Below are 26891 nucleotides of genomic sequence, written 5' to 3'. Positions count from 1 at the left end.
GGCCCTGGGACAGGGGGCCTGGAGGAGGCCCGTTCCCTCGCTGCAGGAATAGCTGACAGAGAAGAGAGTGACTAGTCAAAGAACAGAGTAATCAGCTGCTAGGAAAACAGCAGTGGGAGTGTGAAGTGTGGAGGAGAGAAAAATGACAGAAGAGCATTATCTTATTTTGTTGAAAATTACAGCAAGGTGTTCATGCTTCCACTGTTCCTTTGAGGTTGTTTCTAAAGGAGGGAAGGGGAAAGCAGGGTTTCCAGTCCCCCAAAGGCACCCATGGCACCATTTCACACCTGCCCAGGTGTGACTGGAGCTTTTCGGATGGAAACTATCCTGTGAAAGGCACGGAGTGTGCCTCCCAGGCGCGGGTCTGTGCGGGGCACCCATCCTTCATCCCAGCCTCCCATTCCGTGCCCTAATGGGGGCAGGTTCCTAACACCCTTCTGTCTGTCCACTGGCTGGGAGAGTGGCAAAGAGTGTCTCATTGTTTATTCATTCGGGGGTGTGCGGGAGGCAGCCTGTCCTGGCTTGCAAAGCAGACCGTGAGCATCTATCCCACCTCTGTGCTCAGCGCTGTCACGCTGGGGGCCTGAAATCGACCACAGAAGCAATATCGACACCATGGGCAGCAGCAAGGTTCTGTTCTTCAACAGAAAGCCAACGCGCCCGCAGATCCCTGCTTCTGCTGGTATGTCCAAAAAAAAAAAAGAAGGATTTGTGCCCCAAGCCTATGAAGTAGTAGTTAAGAGCCTGGATTCTGAAGTGAGACCTAAATTTGCCAGATGAGCTTCGCAAGTTACTAACCTGAGTCTTGGTTTCCTTTAAATAGGAATAATATTAATACTGTTACCTCACAAGGTTGCTATAACGATTAAAAGCACTAATCCATGTGAAAGTGTTTTTTCTAACCTGGCAAATTAAATCCTCAGCAAATGTTAGTTGTTTTTACCAGCACACCACAGAAGACGTATCTGGCTTAGTATATTGCTGTAGATAAACCACGTCCTACCACAGACCTATCTATCCAGAGTCAGGCCTTCTGACCCATCTTTCCAGTAACAACCATGCACAATTCAGTATCAGTAATGTCGCCCATCCGTTCATCCCATATTCACACTCATGTGTACCTAGACGCCCCGCCCCCCACCGCCATACAAACTGGGGAGCCTAGAAGCCAGGGGAAAGGTCTCTGGGCAGACAAGATGGCACCACACCAACTACAGACTCATTCTCAGACCATTAGTCCTTAGACCAGCGTCTTTGATACTGTACTGTGTGTAATTAAGGTTGGCAGGTTACAAAGCTTGGTTGTCTTCTCCAGTTTATAGCTGCCTAGTTAGAAACAATCAAGCAGACAATGTGAAGGAGAGACCAAGGGACAGACGACAGAAGGACCAGAGGAGGAGCACAGAGCATCTGGAGAGTGTTGTAAGGACCTAAACACCTCTCTGATCTGCCTCCAGAGTCATTCCTGAAACCCAGTTCAGCAAAATGTTTCACGTTAACGATGATGTGCTTGAGGAAACCAGAAAACATCTGGTTAACTAAGGCAGGGTAGTGTGTAAGGAAATTTCAGAATATACCCCCATCCCCCCCGAAATAACTGAAATAATAAAAAGTTCTGGATACATATTTCGGTTTCCGGAAAAATCCAGTCATCCAAAAGGGAGCCTTTCGTGAAGCTATTCGACAGAGGGAGTTCACCATATTCTGACATAGGCACCTAGTCTCTGGGCCATCTAGGCAGTAAGCAGTGTTCAGAAACACTATCTTGAGTGCAACATTTGGTCTGAAGAACTGAAGTACATGCAGATTGTCACTGCTGCTTACTTTTTAAAGGACACAAATAAACACATTATTAACAGTTTACACATTCTACCATCCACTGTTCACGAATTTGCAAGAGTTCAGGTGCAGGACAGGTCATGTTTTTGGGGAAAAAAACAGGTGAAGGATGTTTTGGCTTCAGAAGGCCTAAGAATTAACTGCCAAAGCTTAAGAGAAACTTAGACAATAATGGGCTGAAAGGGAATTAACAGATTTAAAGAAACTAGTAAAAATAGCATGGACATGTCCAAAGGAGAAAAGAAACAGTTGATTAAATTTGTTCCATCAAGAAACCTCCCCAGAGACCAAGAAGTTAAGTTTTCAAGAATGTGCTGGCTTGGCAGGAGCTAGGAGGGACAGGGAGCTGCCGGGCCTCTGTCTGCGAAAAGGCTGGGGACCCAACCGCCAAAGCAGCACGAGCAGGAGCTGCTCATCTGAAGCCAATTCCCGACACACACAGATGCACTGAAGAGAATGCTTGCTAAGTCACGTCCAGGGCTCCAGAATGAGAGCGCCAGGGTCAAAACGGCACTCTGAATTTTGGACAGTACGATGAGTAAGAGTGTCATGAAGCCTAAGAGCCTGTGTTGCTGAGTGTATTCTAATATTAAGCACTCCATGTTTCTTAGCTACCGGTGCAAGATATTTAAGATGGCTATTACCAGACTTCTCTATCTGTACTGGCAAGTTTATAAATCCACAGATGTAAATCTGGGAAGGGTCCAAGTCAGTCACTCTTTCCAGCTGCTCTTGCCACAGTCCGCAAGGGAGTGACATCCCGAGTCAGACTTTCCACGGATGGAAGGAGCTTTGAGCACAGCACCCTGCTGCCCTACCCAGAAGGAGATGTTCTACACGGCGCATGGACCCAGCCTCGGATTGCCAGGTTCCCGGCTGCCAGCTCGGACCTACCTCCGTGGGGTGCAGTCATCGTGTGGGGGGATGATGACGACCTTCACCGTGACGGATGTTCTCAGGAGATCGATCATCTGCTCATGGCTCAGGGTGGCCACCGCCACCTTGCAGATCTCCACCAGCCGGCTGCCCTGCCTCAACCCTGCCTGCCAGGCATAGCCGTAGGGCTCCACATCTGCCACGATGCCCTCATAGTTGACGTGGAAGCCGAGCTGTCCCAGCCCGTTCCTTCGCAGGGTCATCTCCACCGATTCACAACCTTTTGACACAAACTGGACAAGGAAACAAAAGGCATCATGGTTTAACACCACAGGGTGTCAAGTAGTGGACAGGGAGCCGGAAAAACACCGCGAGCAGGGTTATTGACGAATACCCTGCTGACCCTGAGGAGCATCTGGTTACTCCCCCCACTATTAACCTCCATTCATTAGGCCAAAAAGAACATACTTCTTGTGTCCAAAGGGCTCAATGGCTTCACTGAGCTTACAAGGAAACCTCTAACAGAGACCTACAGGGAGTGGGCAGCCTACAGAGACCATATTCTGCTACTCGCTTTGCCCTTCAAAAATTCAAGGCAGCGGATGCTCAATCGAACAGTTCTTCTCAACAACTAAAGCAGACTGGCTGGGCCACCTCATTAGCCATCAAGGCAGTGGGATCAGGTCACATGCAAATGGTTTCCAGCACAAACGCACCGCAAATGTGTCTTCTCCCACTTGCTCTACTTTTCCTTCTGAAAAAGGATGGAAAACGAGTGTGACATAAACTCTGGGTCACTTCATATCATCAAGGGAGTTTTCAGAGAAGCTGATAAAATAGCACCGACTTCAGTAACTTGCTTCTAGTCTGTACTGAAAGCTTCAGGAAAGGGAAATGGAATGTGGGTAAGTGGAAAGAAAATACTCACCTGCAACCTTTTGACAATCTCTTTGATGTCCTCATTATTAATTAAACTCTCCACTGAAACACATTCTCCTCGCTCGTAGAAGATTTTGAGGCTGGTGTCAGTTGAGGTCCACCCTATCACATCTCTGCAGGAGCAGTTGAAAACCACACTCTTGGTTTCCTGCTCAATGAGAACGATGAACTCGTTGGAAACCCCTAACAGGCAGTCGATTTCCATGGCCTTGTTGTAGTCTTTGGCCCGGACGGCCCACACAATGGCCCCCATGCTACTGAGCTCAGCTCCTGGATATGGCTTAGACTTCTCCTTCTTTTTGGAGGCCAGAGAGATGAATGGGAACTTGCCAGACGGGTCAATAGGGGTGTTGGTGACATTCTTTTCTGCCAGATCTTTCAGGTATTCCTGGCGGGTCCGAGTTGCCATGGCCCGAAACTTTTCTGATTTATGAGCAGCATTTTCTGCGTTAATCACTTTGGCCAAAAGGAAGTCCCTGAACACATTTGACTTAGGGAAAGTGACCCCTTTGGGGATGGGAGGTCCAAAGGAAGGCACATCTCTGGACCTGGTGACAGCCACACTAAGAGATAAAGCAAAGGTGAAAGAGAGGAGCGTCAGGACTTCCCAGTGTCATAGCATGAGAATAAAATAGACGTTCTCAAAGAAAAAGACATCCCTCAGGAGGAAGAGAACTACTGATGTCTCACAAGAAATAATAGAAATGTCTATTCATAGAACAAAAATTTTTACTAGTCCAAAAATCCCCAAAAAACTTAAAGTAAAAACTTTCCTTACATTAATGGATGGTAACCCAATCATAACTCTGTGGGGGGAAAAAAAAGTGTACTGTAATATTCTACCTTTAAATACCTACTGAATACTTCCAAGCAGGGGTTACTATAATCAGCACAATCTTTTAGAACAAGCACAGATTCTGTAAGAACACAAATGTGGTCTCCATTTTAGGTATGATGCCTATGTGCAGACAGCTTATAATGAAAATATCCAAAGATGCATGACATAAAAGCTATGGATTAAATTTTTAAAAAAAATTAAATATTATTTGTTGGCCTATGCAACCAGACCAAAAAGTGTAATTTTAAAATGAACATTGAAACTGCAGTATTAAAATGATTATGATTTTTATAGTAATAGCAACAGTGCTTTAAAATCCTATTTTTAAACTGAGCTATTCTTTGGTCCACATTCACTACATTTGGTATTTGATTCTGACAACTTATTTGTGAAGAAATATTTTCCTTTTCCTATTCCTCCAAGCAAGATTGATTTGAGAAAGCCTGCCCCAGTCACTTTTTCTGAATATTGTTAAAACTGGGACCATCACAAGCATCTGTAATAACCTGTTATTTTTAATCTCAAAAAGGAAAAAAAAAAAATCAAGTTTTTCCTAAAACAGTAACAACAAAAGTTAAATGGAAACAGAAAGGTTGTGTGTTTTCCATCTTGTCCTAAGACCTCATTCTAGGACCTTAGTAAAGTTTGAGAGGGCTAGAAATGATGATTCCAAGAGACTGGATATCTGTCTTTTCAAATTATCTAATTATTTAAAAGTGAGTCCATTATGCAGCTGTACTAAGTATTAGGGAAGCAATACAAAATCTTTTTCTGAATTTCCAGAATGGAAAAGTCAATCAGAGAGTATATATCTTTCAAAATAAATTGAAGAGCTCTATATCATTACTATTTTTTGTTGTTTTGTTTTAAGAAGGGTCTAAGATATTTAGCTTTGCTTTTCAAAAAAGGATTATTTCTCATGAAAATAGGATAAATAAATAAAAATCAGGAAACCCAGGACAGAAGTTACCTATTTTGTCTGAAGACGCCATGGAATGGCCTATTTGTTGGTTTTCACAAATTTAGTTTAAAAAAAAAGACTAAGTTGGCTTCATGATGAAGAAAGGTGGCAAGCAACACTCCATTTTCTAACTGGAGATGAAAATTCACAGAAACCTCCACATGCATTATAGCCTAATTATACCAGTATTAGAAAGGCAATTTTTCTTGTCTATTGTGAGCTGTCTGGCTTGAATGCTGACAGCTGTATAATTTTAATTTGATTTTTTTTTTTTAAGTCAAGCAAAAGATGCTAAAAATCCAGATAAGCTAGCTTTTCTAAAGAGGAATCCTGTGAGGATCCAGAAACACTCATTTTTAAATTGGCAATTCCTTCTCTTGCTAATTTCACTTCAAATTGTCATTCTTTCTCAAGGAGCAGCTGTGGTTTTCTTTTAAATAAGAAGAGGAAAATGCTTACCAGAGGGTGCCAATATGAGCACCATCTATCCACTTGCCCCTTAAACTCACTGGCTTTCTACAGATCTATTTATTAACTGTTAGAACTTTAGACAAACATGTATTGAAAACCCAACCATAATTAGAAGCCTCTAGAATGAACTATGAGGGAAAGAACTGAATCCTTAACATATAATTATCAATGATTCATCATGGTAGGGAGGTAAATGATACAGAGGCTAAAATCAGTTTTGCATCATTAGAAATAGAACCCTTGCAGAAGATGAGGAGGATGATGCCCTGGGATGCTTTTTTCAAACAAAAGGTCTTGTTTTGGGTTAATCTAACTTCAAGGTTTTCTACAAGGTTAAAATCTCATTAATTCAGATGCCACAGATTCTGAACTCCTGATAAAAATGCCTGCTTTAAGCTCAGAAGAAAGAATATTTTTGCCTTATAAGAAGCCTTTCTAGAACTTCAGTTTACTATATATAGATCCTTAAGATGTATTAATTATAAATGGTTCTTGCTATTTTTAAAAGCAGATTCCAAAGGGCTTCTGCTTGGACACACTTAGGTTAGCCTCCTATGCAATACTGTATCTCCTTAGGAATTATACATTCTTTACAATCCTAGCCATGCCTTATGTACTAGGCAGTGTTGAGGATTGGATGTTCTATTCAGGAGAGTTATCCAGCAGACAGAAGCTCAGAGGCTGAAGCAATTATGGAAAGTTAGCACCAGAAGAGAACATGGAGAATAATTCAGTGTTCCTCAAACTCTGCCAATAAAATCTTGAGTTTCATTTTAAAAGTCATCTTGATTTTGCATTCTACTGAGGAGTATCTGTTTTCATTTTAACACAAAAACATGTTCTGTCCCCCAAATCATGGGAGTACGATTTACAGACTAGGAAAGTGTCCTGTTTTACTGACGTTTGGCATAGCCCTGAACCTCCATTTGAACAGCTGGTACGAATTCTTCACTTCTCCAGGAAACAGACTCTGAGAAATGATCTGCCCAGAGCCTGTTAGAGAGAGCCAGGCCTGGAACTTGAGCTTCTAGATAGCCAGCAGCATGCTCTATGAAGACCACACTATTCTTTTGAAGGAACATTTTTGAACCTCCCACTCTTGAGGTGCTTGCACAAGGCATCATCCACAAGTGTCACACAGCTGAAGAGACCATCATTCAGCTGAGCTTTGTAGCATTTGCTGGCATCAGTGACCTTGGATAAAGTAGCAGATCTTGACACCCAAAGCCAATTTCAAGTTGGTACATGGGAATGTTCCAGAGACATCCGAACAGAAGTCTCAACAGAAAAAAGTAAGAAGACAACGATGCTTGAATTTCTGAAGTACGATGGACATGGCAATAAACAATTCCAACCCCAAATTTAGAAGGAAGGGGACTCGGCATCAGAACGGTAGAGGGAGGCTTCCCCTTCTTGGGGGCTGGATCAGACTGCCAGCTTGGGGAGCTTTCTGAGAAAACAGACCTGGTCAAAGGACAAGAAAGATCCGCAACAGAACAAATGTATGTCCATCACTCTCTCCCTGGGGGACTCTCGACTCCTACTAGTACTCATTCACCGACGCTCACTGAGCACCTACTATGTGTCTCATGCTGAGGATCAAGGATGAGCTGTCCCAGGCTCAGCCCTCCAGAAGCTCCAAGTCTCTCAGGGCTACATCCAGAGGTTTGAGTGCTCTTGTGGGAAGTGCGGGGTACTCCTGGAAAAACTTAGGAAAGGCAATTTACCTAGTCCTGGGAGGTCGGGGAGCCCTCCCAGAGAAAAGCAAAGCAGGAATTCATCAGCTGAAGGAGGGGTGTGTAAGAAGAGGCCTTCCTGCCTGGAGAGTAGAACGTGCAGAGCAGAGGTGCAGAACACAGTACGTTCTGGGAGCTGTGAGTAGCTCCACATGGCTCCAGGGGTAGGGGTACGGAGGGGAATCGGCAGAGGCCCCAATGGAGGCTGACAGTGGAAAGGCCAGGCCTGAAGGACCTCATGCAGGAGGCTGTACATTAGGGAGTCTGAACTTCTCTCAAACGGTATGAAGCTCCAAGAGTGACATATTCAGATTTTTATCTTAAAAAGGTCAGCTATATTGGACAACAGGAATGCTGATTAGGCTTGGAATAGACTTTCTGAAAGAGATGTCTACCACTTGACCCACTTTGATTCTTTCTTCCTAGCTGAAGCTTGCATATTTATTTATTTTTATTCAAGAAAAGAAGGGTGTGCACATTTAATATGCATATACCACACTCCCTGCCTACACTAGATACTTTACTTATGGGATTTTAAGTAGATATCAAGCAACCTTCCACTGCATAGAAAGGGAAATTTAAGATCTGAGAGGTTTAACAATCCGGTATGATTCCAAGTGCTTTTTGCCCTATATCATACTACCTCCTTTCAACATTATATTTTAACCTCTGAATATGGAAATCTTTCTGAGAGAAGAAACATACATTTCTACCTTTCTAAACGTAATTACTGACCACAATTTAACACTTGTTTTGAAGACTCAGGTCATTATTATAACCACTTATTACTATACTAGGTTTAAAATTAATAATTCTTTAATTTCATCAAATAGTCAATGTTCCAATTTTCAGTTGCTGAAGATGTCCTAAAATTTTAAAAATCTTTTTATCTAAAATGGATCCAAATAAGACCCACACATTTTAATTAATCTTATCCTAAATTTTTTTTTGTTCTGTTCATTCCTCTCCACTTCTCTCTTTTATTTCTTACATTTATGTGTTGAGGAAATTGGGCTGCTTGTCACACAGAGTTGCACGGTATCTGAATTTTGCCGAATACGGGCATGTTCTTCTGTCTTTTCTATTCCCTATACATTGGCTTTTCCAGAAGTTTGATCAGATTCAGGTTCAGTGGGGGGAAGGGGGTAGGGAACAAGACTAATTCATAAGTGGGGTTGTGTCCTTCCATTATGAGACACGTGTTTGTCTCTTTTTGTGGTATCTGCAACCTCTGAAGATCAATGCCTAGATCTCCTAATTCATTGGTTGCTAAAAAAAATGTTGAAAAAATTTTACACTGAGTTTTTACAAAGGCCCCAAGGGGTGAGTGAAGTATACTTGGTCCTTTGCTCCCAAACCAAATGATCCAGACTGCTATGCTTATTGGCTTTGTATCACTTATGTGAATAGTTTTTCTGCATCTCTTATTAATAATCACTTATTGATGTTTTCAGCACATCCCTGCCACTGAACAGTTCATCTTTCTGATTTATTGCTTCTAATCTGCTCTATCAACCAGAACCAGACAATTAAGCTCAGTGTAATAATACCAAACAAAATAAAGAGACCAGAGGGCTCTCTTAACAGGTGTGGGCATAGTACAGACTTAGTGATTCATTTCTGAGTTCCTGGCTATGTCCACTGTTCAAAGTTAATTGGCCTCTGGAATTAGTCTGAAATAGTCAGTTTTTCCTCTTATAAACTAATTTACAGTCCCCAAGGAGATAACACCCATTGTTTCAGGACCTCTTCTCCATATCCACCATAGGGATTTTTCTCTCTTTGTTTACCTATTGCATCCCAAGGCCTAGAATAGTGCCTAGTACATATATGATAAGGGCTGTAAAGAACTGGCACACACACACAAAAAAATCAATGAACAACAGCAATAAGCTCCAAATTTGCCTTTTTGTATACAAATTATCTTGCATGGTGACACTGGGTGAATTTCTCTAAAACTCTATTTATACTGTGCTACTAGACAGCCTGGCATTCCAAGGGCCTCCACTGCCCAGTAATCCCAATTACAATAGCAGCCTTCTTACTTTAACTACCTTCCTGTGTCTATGCTTCTGTATATAATGCTGGCCACTCTTAGAATTCTTTTTCCCCTACTGAATTTCATCCATCTATGCTTTAAAACACATGCCAAACCCCATTTTCTCAGTTCAATGTTCCTTATAACTTCAGCCTGTACAGACCCCACACTTTCCTATCCCATTACAGCAAGAAGCTCCTTTGAGAAAACAACTTCTGCACTTTCCTCATTACAGGCACCAAGTAGATGTCAATAAATAAATGTGAATGTTCATAGGGCAGAAAGTTCGGAACAAGAGATTTTCAATGATAAAAAGCATCTGAATCACTCTATATCACTCAGGGATAGAGTTAAATTAGATTTAAATCTAATTTAGTATAAATCAATGCAGCTCTAAACTTTTCTACCAAAATACCTTTAATAAAAGAGGCCCATAAATTCATATACCTAGTAGGTTGGGGAGTGACTGGGGTATGAGAAAAACTCACATGTACAGAAATTCTTTGGAAGACCCACGTTTTATCTTAAAATTGATACAAATTTTCTATGCAGCTTCATAATACATTTCTTTTTTTTTACCCTAAAGGTTATTTATTTTAGAGAGAGAGAGTGTGTGTGTGCATTTGCATCAGGGGAGGGGCAGAGGGAGAGGGAGAGAGGGAATCCTCAAGCAGGCTCCCTATTGAGGACAGAGCCCAACACAGGGCTTGATCCCAGGACCCTGAGATCATGACCTGAGCTGAAATCAAGAGTCAGCTGCTTAATCGACTGAGTCACCCAAGCGCCCCATAATACATTTATTTTCATGAGAACATGAACACCTTTACACATTTTCACCCAAACATAAACTACAAGAAAGTTGCCCTATTTGTTCTGGGACTTTAAACATCTCCTGACATCACCACACACCCCAGGAAACATGCTTACCTGGGTTTGAGATGTACTGAGAACAATTAATACACCTAAAGTTTACAATAGGAAAAGATCACTACTTTAGTTTCTCGTAATTTCTCTTAGTAATGTTCCAATTTGGTATGTTCCCTTGGATTTACAAAAGGCCCACGTTCACAGTTTATAAAGCAGTGTGCTGGGTCTTCAAACAAGCGTGGCAACTAGGAAATCCCTGGCTAGTTCATGAGGCATGAGCTGGGGTGGTCAGTGTCCTCCCACAAACCAGCACATCACACGGTGGGGTTAAGAAGATGGGCTCTCCAGGCAACAGATTAAAAATAAGAGACAGCAAAAAAGCATGATTTTCAAGACTAGGGTGGGGGTGGGGTTTAAAAGAATAAGACAGATATCACTTCCTCATCCAGCAAACTGTTGAAGAAGGCTAGGAGACACTTCCTCCAGATCAGTCTATTTAGACCTGCACTGGCCACATGTAGGCTACTGAGCACTCGAAATGTGGCTACTGTGACCAAGGGGTATTAAATTACATTGTATTTTCTTTTATTAATTTTATTATGTTATGTTAGTCACCATACATTACATCATTAGTTTTTGATGTAGTGTTCCATGATTCACTGTTTGCTTATAACACCCAGTGCTCCATGCAACACATGCCCTCCTTAATACCCATCCCCGGGCTAACCCATCCCCCCACCCCTGCAACATATTTTTAAAAGTGACACTCAACTGTTATTCGAAAGCTCTGAAAAAGCAGGTTTGGAAAATCTGAGTATATGAATCTACTTTTCCAGTTACAAATTTTATGAAATCTAAACACAGATTACTTCCAGTGAAAATCAAGCATCCTTATTGACATGAACTATAAGTCTAAAACAGACTCCAGATTTCAGTCTTGCTCCAAAAATAAGTAAAATAGGCCAATAATTTTTAAAACTTAAAAATCACCTGTTGAAATAATAATATTTGGATATAGCAGGTAAATAAAATATATTCTTGGGTCAAAAACATATTGCTAAAATTAATTTTACCCGTTTCTTGTTACTTTAAAAATATGGCCATTAAAAAATATAAAATTAAGGGGCGCCTGGGTGGCTCAGTCGTTAAGCGTCTGCCTTTGGCTCAGGTCATGATCCCAGGGTCCTGGGATCGAGCCCCACATCGGGCTCCCTGCTCTGCGGGAGGCCTGCTTCTCCCTCTCCTTCTCCCCCTGCTTGTGTTCCCTCTCTCGCTGTGTCTCTCTGTGTCAAATAAATAAATAAAATCTTTAAAATATATATATATATATATAAAATTAACATATGGCTTGCATTATATTTCTATCGAACAGCACTTTATTTAGGCAATGGCTTTTAAACAAGAATCTCTCCCTAAAACAAACTGCATAGCTTTCCACTCCCAAACTTCGTAGTGACCAATCAAAAAGGGATTAGCTTCCTATCAAAGTTGTATGAAATCCCTTGCATGAATCCAGTACAGAGCGTGTTTCAATTGCTTGGGGGTATTTTCTAAATGCTAAGAGCTATCCCTCCCAGTTACAGACAAATGTTCTCAGTCTGTCATCCCACACCTAAATCAAGCAGCTTTCAGAGACCACATTCCTGGTAAGAGGCTGCAGATCTAAGTCTCTTATGTTGGAGTTTCCACGCATTAACCTGGAGTTCTGGAAGAGCTTGTGTGTCGGCAGCAAGAGCAGCAAAGACCCCTGCTTCACAGGGCATGGTAGTGAGGCAGCACAGCAGGGCAGTGAAGGGCCCGGCTCTAGAATCAGACCTCGTGCCATTACAATCAAGACTACCTGGTACCAGCTGACTGCAGGCAAGTCACCTATTCGCATTGCTCAAACTTCCTCATCTGAAAATGGGGATTTTTAAAAACAGTACCTAATGCATGGGTTTTCAAAATTAAATGAGGTAACCCACGTAAAGTGCCTAGAATAGTGCTTGGCTTAACACCAGAGGCCAACATACATCGTTATTGTGGGATGTGTGCAGGGACGGTGGCGGCTTGCAGGAGTCCACAGTAACCTTTATTTGTCTTGTTTCCTGAGTTTGCTCGCTCGACTCCTGTAATTAACCCACACTGACACCTAGAATTAGACAGTTGTGGAGCTCACAACAAACCAATTATCAGTCTGTGTTGGCCAGTTTCTGGGTAGGTGGCTGTATTAATTCAAAAACAAATATCGAAAACTAACAAAGCCTAATCTTCCAAATTTTAGGGATGGGAACACAGGATAAAATTCCGTGTTTTAAAAGGACAGATTCATATTAGAAACATCGTAAGGCTAGAATAGCCTTACACGTCTTCTTGGTACTATGCCCATGTCAACCCAGCAATTCAGGTTCTTATCCTTGTCAACACCCAAAGGCCTCTTGCAGACAGATGCCTGAATTCCGATACTCATAAGACCAGGTCAACAAGGGGCACGGAAACAATTCCACCACCGGCGTACTAAAGCATAGAAATGCCTCAAAGATGGCAGTCAGAAATGTTAGAGTGAATCAAATCGGTCCTAAGCAAGGGTTTGAGCTTTTGAAACAGTAACAATTAAAACAAAACTCTTCTACTTATTATGATCATTCTTCTCTGCTCTTGCCACACCAAAAGCAAAGTATAATTAGCAGTATGAGTAATTAGTTGGTGACCAGATGGTATGGATGAAGGACACCACCTAAGGAGGAGGTGCAAATGGAAACAGCAGGTGTCTAACCAACGCGTCTGGGCAATGTCAATGCCGTCGGGTGACGTCATTGTGTGAATTCGGTGATCTACACACACAGTTTAAAGACAAAAATAAATAGTAATGGACTTCCCACTGCCACTTCAGGAAGCGGAGCTGGAGGGGGCCCTCTGTGTGATCACCAGCCAACACCCATGGAGCCACAGCTGTAGGGCCAGTACCTGTAACAGACCCCGTCAGTGCAGGGGTTGTGGACCCTCACGATGACAAAAACGTGCTGGAAGTGGGATCGGATGTTTTTTGGGCTGAACGGCTGTGCTCCCGGCTCTTGGAAAACAATTGTTACGATATCATTTCCAATATGCCGCTTCCGTAGGAGCTAAAAGAAAAAATAAGCAAACAATATAAATGACAACATTCCGCGTTTTCCTCCCCAATTCCCTTATGTAAACATTCATTATTATTCAGGACATATTAAGGTAGGTAATTGAGACAGGTGCTGTCAATATTTTAGCCTGTCTTATTCCCTCCCAGGAAGAATACAGAAATGAATATTCTGAAATTTGCATAAAATATAGAGCCCATTCAGGAGCAAACCAATATCTGGCAGATTACGCCAAGTTCCAGACTCTCCAAATTCTGTTTCCATAACAACAGTTTTGTTCCATTTTCACATAAGAAAGAAACTTGCCATAGGGAAGATGTTTTAGAGAAGAGAATGGCGGAAGTAATTACAATGCAATTTATGTTCTGGTTTAATTCACTTCATTTAAAGAAATGTGGCTAAGGTGTTTTTGGAGATGCTTTTTGTGTCACCAGCTGGGAATGCAGAAATTACTAATATTTCTAAAGCAGGTTAAATTTCAAGTTTAAACAGCCTTTCTTAATTACAGTGAAAGTTGCTTAAGACCACCTTCTGTTTCACATTAAATGGTGATTTGGAAAGGTGGCTTTCAAATTCAGGCACCCCAAGTCAGGCTAGGCCAGTGGCTCTCTAAGAGGGGTTTATTAGACAGTTTAATTCAGTAGTGTGGAAAAAAAGCTGAACGAAATTTGCATATCTCATATTTATTATATAGAGGCTCTCACAAGGAGAAAAATAACGAAATACACCATTTATATCAACTGTTAGGCATAAACTTGCATTTATAAAACTTTTTTTTTTTTTTAATTCTCCAGTGACTTTAACTTACACAAATTACATACCAGTAAAATCAGTGATCTAGTATTCAGCTGGGAGAAACAATAGCCTTTTAGATTAGGGTTGAGAATTGGGAGTTAGAATGTTCCAGAAATGTACTTTTAACCTTAGGAATTTCAAAGCATCCCAAATTATCTTCTAATGAGGCCACTTATTCTCATTTCTAAACATGATATATTATTGGATGTTAAAGAAATAAAGGCTGGTCTGTACTGACTGCTATACAGAATATACCCATTATTAAACATTATTAATCAACTCAGGATCTTGGACACACCGAAAAAAATACAATTTGTCTATGTATTATGTCATTCCTGCACAGATGATGTCATTGTCTTTTTGATGCAATGTCAGTCTTTCTCCTTGTTTGATATGTAACACTAATGTCTTAGTAAAGGACCCAATTAGAAATAAGTCCATCTATCCACCTCATATTATATATAATGAAAGACAGTATTTATAAACAAATTCCTGCCACAAGATTTTATAAGCTATGTTGTTTTTTTTTTTCCCAAGCAGAAAGTGATCTACATAGAAGAAATAAATTCTCTAGATAGAGAATTAAGTTTTTTTTAAAAGATTTTATTTATTTATATGACACACGGAGAGAAAACACAAGCAGGGAGAGCGGCAGGCAGAGGGAGAGGGAGAAGCAGACTCCCCACCGAGTAGGGAGCCCTGATGTGGGGCTCGATCCCAGGACCCCGGGACCACGACCTGAGCCGAAGGCAGACGCTTAAGCAACTGAACCACCTCGGTGCCCCGAGAATTAAGATTTTTTAAGATGCAGCGGTACCAATTACTCTTTCATTCTGATTTAGGACCATAATAACACATTTGCCTTGATCAGACCTCCAAATTAAATAATTTAGATAGCTGTCCAACTCATGTCCAACTCATGCTGCTCAACACACTTCAACTCATTTAGGAGAAATAAACAATTAACTGAATTTTGTTAACTAAATTTTTTATCCTTCCATACATCTTACTTTCTCTGCTGAGCAATCAGGCAGAAAGAATAATCCTTTAAAAATCACCTGTGAACATCCTGAAATTTTTTGGTCTACTTACTGGTCAGAATAAGAAAAACATATTTTCCTTATCATGATGTTTTCCTCTCTGGGTAATCTAGAACTTGGAATTTGCACAAAAAAACTGTCAACAAAGTCCAGATAATAGACTTTATCCTAAATAGATTTATTTCAGATTTGTAGCTGATTCACTGCTCTGCTCCCTATTTTTGATTCCTTTGGTAATTATAAGAGGCAAAATTTCGTTACCTCTATTTGTGATTTAATCAAACCTGCAGTGACGAAGTGTTCGATTCAATCCGTGTTTGGTTAAGTTCTGGGAAAGAGGATGTGATTCATTCTGCAGCTGGCCGTGTTCTGTTAGCACAACAGTTGACAATAACAAAATCTAGATCCATTTTAAGGTCAGAAGTAATACTGGACTGCTTGTGTTTATAATTGCTATTGAAAGGAAAAGCTGTTTGCTCTCTGGCTCTTTTAAATGTCAGTTTGGTATCATTTATTTTGACATATTTTTTAAAAACAGCAATGACCACATACTTTCTAAAATAATACTGCCAGTTTCCATTTTGCTCTGTAACAATCTGCCACTTCTAGGTTTCTTCATTTACTATGTCAATGACCACATTTTAGTAACAGGCATTGTGCTTTTAGATCTTTTTTAAAAGAAACTGCGTATGATGTACATGAAGGCCAATCGTTTTTTAATGTTCTTTGCTGTCTCCTGATAAATGTTAAGAAAAAACCTTTTTCTGAGATCCCATTGACATTTATTTTGGTTTTTCTCCCAGTTAGTATACCAAACCTCCTCTGAAATCTGAAATGACACATCAGTACTTTCCTGCTTTGCACCCTGGCCTCTTGAGATGGAATCTCACCCACTCATCCATGTTCTCTGCAACCCTGCAGGGTCACCTAATCACCATGATTTCAACTTGTTCTCTTCAGATTCCATGAAAACCTCAATCTCCGTGGGTGAAAATCAAATGATTAATTCACAAAGCCATCCAGCTGGCTGTTAACCTAGAATTTGTGTCTCTTCATTTGTTTTCAGCTCATTTGCTATTCGTTATTTCCGCAAAGTACAAAGCTTCCTGCTGCGGTGACAGGTGCAACATTAAATTCTGGTTTAAGATTTTACAAACTTGCCACTTAGGTTTCTGGGGGAAATGAACAAGGGCGAAGAAACACAGACAACACCAGGATCTCTTACCTGTTGCTTGTTGTTAGGCGTGTATGGCAGCATGGTGGAAACATGGAACATAATTTCATAGTCTTTGTATGTTGTGTACAGAGAATGGGTTCCAGTGGAGTCAGCTACAGTAAAAAAATATATAATGATGAGATGACTATAAGAATAGGAAAAATAGTTCACTTAAGGAAAATATCTCGGAAAAAAAAAGGAAATGATTTAGAATGAAAAGATGTTAGTATAAGATCTAGCATCGGTGTTTTTTTTTTTTTTCTAAGATTTTATTTATTTGTCAGAGAGAGCGAGCACAAGTAGGGGGAGTGGCAGGCAGAGGGAGAAGCAGGCTCTCCGCTGAGCAGGGAGCCCAATGAGGAACTCGATCCCAGAACCCTGGGATCATGACCTGAGCCGAAGGCAGCCACTTAACCAACTAAGCCACCCAACTGCCCCGAGCATTGGTGTTCTTACCCATTTTTTTGTATCTGATTCTCTTTGGTAGTCTAGTGAAGCCTATGGATCCCTTGTCAGAATAATATTTTTAAATGTATAAAATATATATGATTTCAACAGAAATCAATTGTACTACAAAATAGTTATCAAAAATAATTTTAAAATGATAATTAGATTTCTCTAACAAGTCTTAGCAACTGATCTAGTAACTACTATGATTTTGAAGTCGTGATGTACATAAGCAGTATTTTGAAGGATCTCAAAAAAAATACAATATGAAAATATCTATGCTTTCTAACCTGCAATAAAATCATAGGCAGAACTTAACTGTTGTTTGTTGCCTATATTCATAATTGAAGGAAGTGCTAAATTTTAGTTAGGGGGTCAGTGAAAATAAAGGTAAAATTATTTCCCATCCAAGTTTACACACCCCTGAATTCTATCCAGACATCAGATGAAGAACATCTTTTCCAAAACTTCTGATTTAAGAGAAATGTTTTGTTCTTAAGAAATAGATAGAAATTTAACAAGACTGTAACACTGAGTAACACAGGTATTCTAGCAATGTCCAACAATGTTTTTTTTTTTTAAAGATTTTATCTATTTATTCATGAGAGACAGAGAGAGAGAGAGAGAAGCAGAGGGAGAAGCAGGCTCCCCGCTAAGCAGGGAGCCCGATGCGGGACTCGATCCCAGGACCCTGGGATAATGACCTGAGCCGAAGGCAGACGCTCAACCATCTGAGCCACCCAGGCGCCCTGTCCAACAATGTTTTAAGACTATTCTGCTCTCACCTTCCTTAAAGTCAACAACAACCTCTAACCACTTAATCATTAACAAATCAATTGCCCACAAATAACTGGAAACCAGAGAAGAGAATTATTAATGGTCCAATCAAAAGGGAGTATCTTTCGTCTTAAAGGCCCTGGACTTACTGGCTGCAAAATGACATAAGTGTGTTCATTCTGGGTAAACTCAAGCCTCCGTCAACCATACTGTTGAGGACCAGAATGCTTTACTCCATTTTAGAGAAGCCCAAGACAAAGCCCCTAGCATATACTGAGAGGCAGTAGTTCTCAAATTTAGCATGTATAGTGGCATCTGGGGAGCTAGTTAAAAAAGGCAGATTCCCATCCATGCACCACCCCCAGAAATACTGCTCAGTGGGTATGGGGCTGGGCAGAGGAATCTAAAAATAAACACCTGCAGGGTGACTGTAATTCAGGAGCTCCACTGCCCTTAGGCACTGCTCCAAGAATAAACCGCAACAGTGGCTTGCAGACAGACTTGTAAAAATGTTCCAGAGCCCAGAGTCTCAACCTCAAGCTTCTTGGAGTACCTTAATTTTTGAAGCTGACATTAAATGCAAAGGATTAGAAACAAGCTAAAGTGAAATAAAGCAGACTACTCTTCAAAAATTCCAAAAATATGTACCAACATATAACTTTCCAAGAAAAAAATATCCTCTAGATGCTAATGACCACCAACAAAAAAAACTACAAATTACTGCAATAAATAACTGAACTAAGACAGCTCCTGAGTATGAAGAACATATCTACTGTTAAGGATTCTTGCTATAAAGAACTTTTGAACTGATTAGTACATTTTAAAACCTTAAAGTGAATGTGTCAGCTTTGCCATGTACTTACATGTGTTTCAAGTCAATTTTGAACAAAATTAATGAACTAGAAAAGAGATTGTCATCTAGTATTCATGAATTACATTCCGCTTTCTACGTCTGTCTAATTCTAAAAGGATTACTGCCAGACAGGAAAGCTGATGTGGAAGACAATGCGGAAGGTCATCTGCTTTTCTACTTCTGACCCATTCTCGCTTTCTTTTCTGCACACCTCATTTATGTCACGTATGCTGCCTGACCAGCCTTTTTCTGGGGACTTTTGGAAACCCCCAAGTTTTGCTGATAATTTTAAACAGTTTAAATAGTTTCAAAAGTTTCAGAGATGAAACGAGGGCCAAAATAATGACATCTTCCTTTCTGAGAAGAAAGAAATTCCAAAATCCTGAAAATACTATGTACATAACAGAATTGTTAAACTTTATCAGAGAGAATGGAAAATGAATGTTTGTTATATTTTCTTAAAAATAAAGCATCCAATATTGCTATTATGATATTTTCAGTGCCCCTGAAACCATGAAAAATCTAATAGCATGACAATCATGAAAATGAAAATGACAAAAATCCTTTTTTTTCCTCTGGCTAAAGAGAATATATATTAAAACATTTCTAAAGGGAACTATGCTTTGAGAAGAGGGGTGAAAGGAAGATAACGCTCCCTCATACTTGTCGAGGGGGTAAAAGTTAAAGAGTAAATCAGGCATCTTATGGGTCATCTTGATAATCACACGATCGGCCTCCAAATCATACTACCAGCGAGTGGCATACACCCACTAATAAGGTCAGCACTCTACACAAAGTCATAGAAAGTAAAATTTCTAATATTCAACATAGATGATAAGAAGGCACTGAATAATTGAGGAATGATAACAGTGTATTTCTCAGCTGCTTTGAAAAAGTGTAGACACACGATAATATCCTACATTAGGCATTTCCATTTAAGATGGCATGAACTGGTGAGTGAGTTGGCAGCACAGTTTTAGATACAGTCAGTGTCATTATCATCCTTGACTGCTCTTTTGGGCTCAACGCCTTTACTTTTAGGTAGTCTGAAACTTCATTGACAAGGTGTATGTGTACAAACCTGAATGAGGAAAAGTAATCAGACTTTTATAACAACCATTTCTCAATCACTAATAGATGTATCAGAGTTAAGAAAAGCTAGGTGAAGGAAAACAAGCCTGTGCAATTTGATTTCAGGAAAGTTCCTGGTTTTAAATATTTATGAGCACAAGAGAAAAGTAATCTCATTAAACACACGTAGGCTAAATAAAGTCAACAGAATGAAGAAAGCTTAAGCTCCATTAATTAAATGCACTCACCACTACAAAACACATCAAATGCAAGATGAAATCAGATAGCTTGTAAGTCTCATTTTTATCTCTCTATTTAATTTGAAATATAATAATCGTCAGTTGGCTGCTGGGGACCATCCCTTGAAGGCCCCCCGATGTCCTATCCCAATCTTGCCTGAGGGTCTGGGGAATGCATAAGTCAATGCTCAGAAACACAGCCAGGGCCAAGTGCTGACATCTGGGACAGCAGCACGTATTCGAGAGGAGACACGCTTCGGCCTTTGTGGTACTATTTCACTCACTCACTAGTGAAGTATTTGGGGAAGTCAAGACTCTACCTGCTCTGGCATCTATCATGTTTACTAATAATTTTTCAAGGTACATTTAACCATGGCCAGGAGATGGGTTCTTTCACTTCAGTGAGGGTCAGGATCAAGAAGAGTCTGTTGTCCTGCCCTCTGCCATGACAGGTGAGTCCATACTGTGTCAGCTCAAGGCCTGTGTGAGTGTGCAAGTGAATGCACCTGGGACTCGAGGCTTCTCAAAATCAGTAGCACACAGAGAGATGAGGAAGGTCGAGACGGTGGGGGCTGGCACTTAGGAGTCAGCCACTACTGTTTTCTGCCAACGACTCACTTGGCAAGACACCTGCAGTTACCTGGATTCTCAATTTGGAAGTAAGATCTGAATTTGAATGACAGCAGCATCATTTGCTAAATGACCACAAACAAATCACTTCACTTCTCTGTCCACCGATACTCTTGCTGCTGTGAGGATTACATGAAATAATATATATGAAAGTACTAGCCCATAAAAGATGCTCAGGAGAAGGATTAGAATTTAGAAATTTGTGCAGCTGAGGTACAAAGGGTAGTTTCCTTAAAGAGGGACCTTTACATATTTTAATTTCTTTGCCAAGTGCATTCCAGGAACACTCAAAGGAAAAACCTTACATTATAACACAGGTCAAAGTTAAGGAGGTGAAAAAAGAATTCTTTTCTTCATCAGTGTCTAAACTCCAAATGGCCCTTTGCAAGTGCAGAGCATTTAAGCAATGCTAGTTTTATCCAGTTCCCTATCAAAGTTTAAATATTCCAAATAATAAAGGACTTATTTTCTTTATGAAAAAACTTGTATCTCTTCTAAGACCCTGAATCTCAGCGGTTTTTGTAACACTGCTGAAAAATGGGGGAAGCAACAAGCATTCACTAACATTGCAGCAAATTAATGAAGGTTAAGGCTTTGAAGGAATGCTTTACAAAGGGCTTCTAAAATCTCCTATGTTCTAGCCTCATCCAGGAAATGATTTCTCAAATAATCATCCATATGCACAGCTAAAAATGAAGGTGGTCTCCAGCTTTCCAGACAACAAACTGCTTGGTAGGAAATTTATTCTTGTATTTGCTGTAATGTGAGAGGGTGGTAATTATCTAGAGGTTATGTCACCCAAATGAGGAGACAAAGTAAGGAGGGAAAAAAAAAAAAATCCACCACTTGAAAATGTCTTCATTGCAGAACTGTTCCAACCCCTGACACATTTATAGCTTGTTTGCAAAAAGACCTTATTTCTGAACCAGGAAAATGGACTTTGTATGAAAAACTGGGAAAAACAAGAAATGGTTCAAAAGCTCCATCAATCCTTCCTAAAATCTGAATAGAATTGTAATACATAACAAGCAGAGCCATTTCTCGAGATGGCTTGGGTAATGTGAACCCAAGGGCTTGGCGGGAGGGGAGGGAGACATAGCCAGGACGCAGAGCTCTGGGCTTTGCTGTACTTAATTCTACATTTATGCTTTCTCTGAACACTTCGTTAATCATAGCGCTAGGATCTGTTCTACCTGTGTTGTGCTTCCTAGCCATCTAACCTTGGGCACGTTAATCTACAAAAGCCAATTCTGTGAAATGGGGATAACCGGTAACCAGCAAGGCCTGTGAGGGATGCACGAGAAAACACTATCAAAAGTATCTGGAACTTCTGCTTCCAGCCATAAAGAGTACTTGGTACAGGACTTGTTCTCCCATTATAAATAACTAGAAAAACTGACAAAATATCTGAAACAACTTTTTTCAGACATTGGGTAGTGATCCAAGAGGAAAAAAGAGCCAAAGAAGATAAGCCCTCTGATTCCCACCAGGTTTTCTACCTGAGGTACTTTTGGAACAACAGCACAGAGCATGGCTTCGAAGAGGGAAGCCAAAACATACTGGAGTTCAAGAAGCCTGAGGTAGCTGATATTTGCTGGGCAGAGTATCAAAGAGGAAGAAAACTACACAGTGAAAGAGGTTCAAAAATCTGCATACGGGGGGCCCCTTGAGTCTTGGGCTGAATAGTAAGCTGCAAACACAGAGAGTAAGATTCCAAAAGCCAGGCAAAGAAAAATTATTAGGGTAGTGCACAGCATGGTGACTATAATTAATAATATTGTACTGCATAGTTGAAAGTTTTGCTAAGAGTAGATCTTTTTTTTTTTTTAAAGATTTTATTTATTTATTTGAGAGAGAGAGAATGAGAGAGAGAGAGCACGAGAGGGAAGAGGGTCAGAGGGAGAAGCAGACTCCCTGCTGAGCAGGGACCCCCCCCCGATGCGGGACTCGATCCCCGGACTCCAGGATCATGACCTGAGCCGAAGGCAGTCGCTTAACCGACTGAGCCACCCAGGCGCCCGCTAAGAGTAGATCTTAAAAGTTCTTATCCCAAGAAAAAAATTTTTGTAACCTTGTTTGGCAACACGTTAACTAGACTTACTGTGTGGTAATTTACAATATACACAAGTACTGAATCATTACTTTCTACACCTGAAACTAATAGAATGCTCTATGTCAATTATACCTCAATAAAAGAAAGACAGAAAATCTATTTGGCAAAGAAAAACTACCAGAGAATTGTAAAGCAAACAATTCTCACAGTTCACATAAGACTGGAAGACAGTCAAGTTCTAACCAGCCACAGTAAAGAGACCTCACTGAATATGCAGGTATTCAGACAGAAGAAAAGCCATGCCTTAATAGTAGAGCTAAATTAGAGGATAAAGAACTGCTTCGGTATGCTTTAATAAAGCTTAAGAACAAGATTCATTAGATCAAGCTGTTCTGTAAGTAACATTATCTGCCCACAAAAACAAAGCTCAACACTCCTTTTAAAGACAACAAAATCTAGACACTCAACCATAAAACATTCGCAACATACACTCTCTAATCAAAAGTAACCAGATGCATGAAGCAGTAAAATGTCACTCAAAAGGAGGAGAAAATCTGTTAAATGGAGACCTCAAAGGATCCACAAGAATGAGAGAACTGGTACACACAAACCTTAAAACAGCCATCATAAATATGTTCAAGTATTTAAAGGACAACATGAACCTAATGAGGAGAAAGAGGGAAATATAAGAAAAGAGGACCAAATGCAGTTCTGGCCCTGAAGATGACAGTATCTGAAATGAAAATTTCATTGGACTGGATTAATAGCAGATTAAGACACTATGGAAGAAAAGAAAAACACTGAATTTGGAAGATATATTAACAGGAATAATCCAAATGGAAGCATAGGGGAAAAAAAGGTTAAAAAAAATCAAATCAATAGAGCCTTATTAACCCATGGTATCCTGGTGAGTGATCCAATGTATGTGTAATTGGAGATTCAGAAGATGGGGACAGAAAAAAATAAATCAAGATTGGCAATTACTATTTTTATTTGATGAAAACTATAAAACCACAGATCCAATCACATCTACACTGTTGAACATAAAGGAAATGATCCTTTGGGAACACTTGAACTGGAAAGCTTTCTCTCTCTCTCTCTTTTAGAGGGGATAGGGGCAGAGGGAGAGGGAGAGAGACCCTTAAGCAGGCTCCATGCCCAGCACAGTGCCTGACTTGGGGCTCAATCTCACGACCCTGAGATCAAGACCTGAGCTGAAATCAAGAGTCGTACACTTAACCAACTGAGCCGCTTAGGTGCCCCAGCATTTTCTCTTTTTAATGATTATATTGAAAGAAAGGGTTTCCTGACACAAAATAAGATTGGACAAAATGTGGTGAGATGACCTCCTAGCACACAGAGCCAAGTCTCAACTCTGGGTGTGCCATGGCCAGTGAGAGGCTACTGGGGGTATGCAGGGGCTGGCTTTGACCCTGTCAGCTTGAAGTAAAAGAGATAAATATGCAAACTGCCTCTTTCAGGGCTGCAGAATAGAAATACTCTCTGACTTTCTGTTCCCGGGAGGAAACTTGACCCTCCGAAAGGGCAGAAAAAGAAACTACAGACTCTTCTGCTCATCAGCTTTGCCCTGAAAGGTTACAGGGGACTTAAAGGAGGGCACGGCAGCGAAAAGGAATCCTTTGCTGCTAAACATCACAGAACTGTAAAAGTGTGCCATCAGAGACAGTTTGCTAATCCAGGCTCACCCCCCTCTAGCCTTCACGGTTACTGGGATTTTGAGGCAAAATATGCACAGAGTGCTTATTTTGCTTATTCTAGTGTCTTACTTGACGCCACATTGCTTAAGCATGGTCTTGTTATAGAGAAGGTGTTAAGTGACTTTAGCACCTCCGTGCAAGGCCAGCTATCTGGGTTATTTTGGCATTAAGTACACTAGTAAAAGCTGTTTAAAAGGTGGAGCTGGGGGCACATGTACATGTGGTGGATGCAGGCCCCCTGCATGTTCGGGTAGAACTGCAAGGGCCAGCTGCTACCTGATAAGTGTTATGCAGGGTGGGTGAACCTACACTGTCTCACTTCCACATCCCCCTCTGTTTTGCTGCCCAAATCTAAATAAATACTTTCACTTAGAGACAACTGCTTTTACTAAGAGATAATCTTTACCTATAGAAATGTATTTTGAAAACTTATTTTACACAGCAATTTTGTATCCATTGAAAGTAACCTTTTATCAATAAAGCACTATTGTTTGGCTATTAAAAAAAAAAAAGCATGGTCTTGTTATACATTTCTCACATTGCCTTTCATCATTAAGAAGTGTCTGGGAATGTGTGAATGCACAAATAATAGTCTTATCAATTTCTAATCTGGCCATTCATGCATAGAATCAGGTGTTTATAAGGTCCACAATAGCCAAACTACGGAAAGAGCCCAGATGTCCATCGATGGATGAATGGATAAAGATGTGTGTGTGTGTGTGTGTGTGTGTGTGTGTGTGTGTGTAATATTACTCAGCCATCAAAAAGAATGAAATATATGGAATATATATACATATATATGTGAAATATATGGAATACATATATATAATGGAATATCACTCAGCCATCAAAAAGAATGAAATCTTGCCATTTGCAGTGACATGGAGAGAGCTAGAGGGTATTATGCTAAGTGAAGTAAGTCAGAGAAAGGCAAATACCATATGATTTCACTCATACATGGAATTTAAGGAATAAGACAGATGAACCTAGGGGAAGGGAAGGAAAAATAAGATAAAAACAGAGAGAGGCAAACCATAAAAGACTCTTAACTCTAGGAAACAAACTGAGGGTTGTTGGAGGGGAGGGGGTAACTGGGTGATGGGCATTAAGGAGGGCACTTGATGTAATGAGCCCTGAGTGTTTTATGCAACTGATGAATCACTAAATTCTACCCCTGAAACTACTAACATACTATATGTTTAAAAAAAATAAATAACCAGGGTGCTTATTATATTCTCTTCCCAGATCCTTTCATATAGCTCTTTGTGGTGAGGATAATTTATATAACACAACAAATTGGGACAACATGAATGAAGCTTATAGGGCAAATGTCAGACTCTCTGGAAAAGAAGAGTCTCAGGGCATATTGAGATTTAACATTTTATGCAGTTGCAAGCAGAGTATGGAATGTTAAAATAATATTTAAGAGTTGAGGCTATTTATGGGCTTTAATAGTCTCTCTTGCATGTCGTTTCCAAGTTGGCAACAGCAAAACCATGGCAACAGGAAATTCTTCCCTACAGTGGAGTTTATGAATGCTTTTCTGTTTTCATGACTCAACTCCTTATTTAATTTCCTGTGCAGAAAATCGGAGAGATTACTATAGACTGCAATATAGATGTGCTAATCCAAAGACCCTCTCAATGAAAAACAGGTCACAGGTGTCCATGGATGAATTTTGAGATAAAATTTAAAACTGCCTCCTCACAGACACACAGCAGACGTCAACCTCCTCTAACCTAAATAGATACTTGAGAACTTAACTATGTTATTAATGACTTGGGGAATGGGAGTGTACAGGTATGTTCATGAGCCATAGCTAAAAAAAAAAAAAAAAAAAAAACTCTTCCATCATTGTGCTTTTAATCAACAAATTTCAGGAGCCAATCTAATACCAAAGCTAAGAAGCCTATTTTCTTAGGGATTCAATTAGACTATGAATAATAAAAATAGAAAATAAGCAAACAAAGGCCCTATTACTAGAATATAAAAAATGAGTAAGAAAACCATACGAAGACTGACTGCACACAGATAAGCACAAGGATTATGAAAGAAATTAATGAAAGTAAAAAATTCTAGGGCTTACGACCATTTGGTTATAAGATTCTGGAATTTGCAATCACTCTAACATTCAGCTAAATATAGTGAAATTTATGCGACACTATCCAGGAGCCATTCTGCATGATTTGCACCCACTGCTCTACTACTCTGTTGACACTTCTGATAACGTGATTTTTTTTTTTAACCAGTCCAATCCTAGCTATTTTGATTATAGCCTTCAGTTGTTTCGGTGGCACACCCTCCATCTCCGACTTGCTCTCCACTATCAGCAGCAGTGTTCTGCAGTAAATGGCAATGTTGTTTTACGGGCAATTTA

General features: G+C 40.2%; 1 protein-coding gene across 40 annotated transcripts in view; it reads right to left on the bottom strand.

Annotated features, from left to right (window-relative positions):
- Positions 1-26891, bottom strand: part of SIPA1L1 (signal induced proliferation associated 1 like 1) — a 463818-nt gene that overhangs the window by 68677 nt on the left and 368250 nt on the right. For all 40 annotated transcript variants that reach the window (XM_073895440.1, XM_073895444.1, XM_073895465.1 and 37 more), the window contains 4 exons: positions 16736-16839; positions 13512-13669; positions 3644-4217; positions 2734-3008 (listed from right to left, as the gene is read on the bottom strand). In XM_073895440.1, the coding sequence (XP_073751541.1) occupies positions 2734-3008; positions 3644-4217; positions 13512-13669; positions 16736-16839 (1111 nt within the window). The remainder of the gene's footprint in view (positions 1-2733; positions 3009-3643; positions 4218-13511; positions 13670-16735; positions 16840-26891) is intronic.

Source organism: Callorhinus ursinus, unplaced genomic scaffold, assembly GCF_003265705.2.
Source record: "Callorhinus ursinus isolate GAN/ISIS: 27379988/994484 unplaced genomic scaffold, GSC_fseal_2.0 scaffold8, whole genome shotgun sequence".
Lineage (NCBI taxonomy): Eukaryota > Metazoa > Chordata > Mammalia > Carnivora > Otariidae > Callorhinus > Callorhinus ursinus.
Note: the sequence above shows the minus strand (reverse complement) of the source record. Positions and strands in the feature narration are given on the sequence as shown.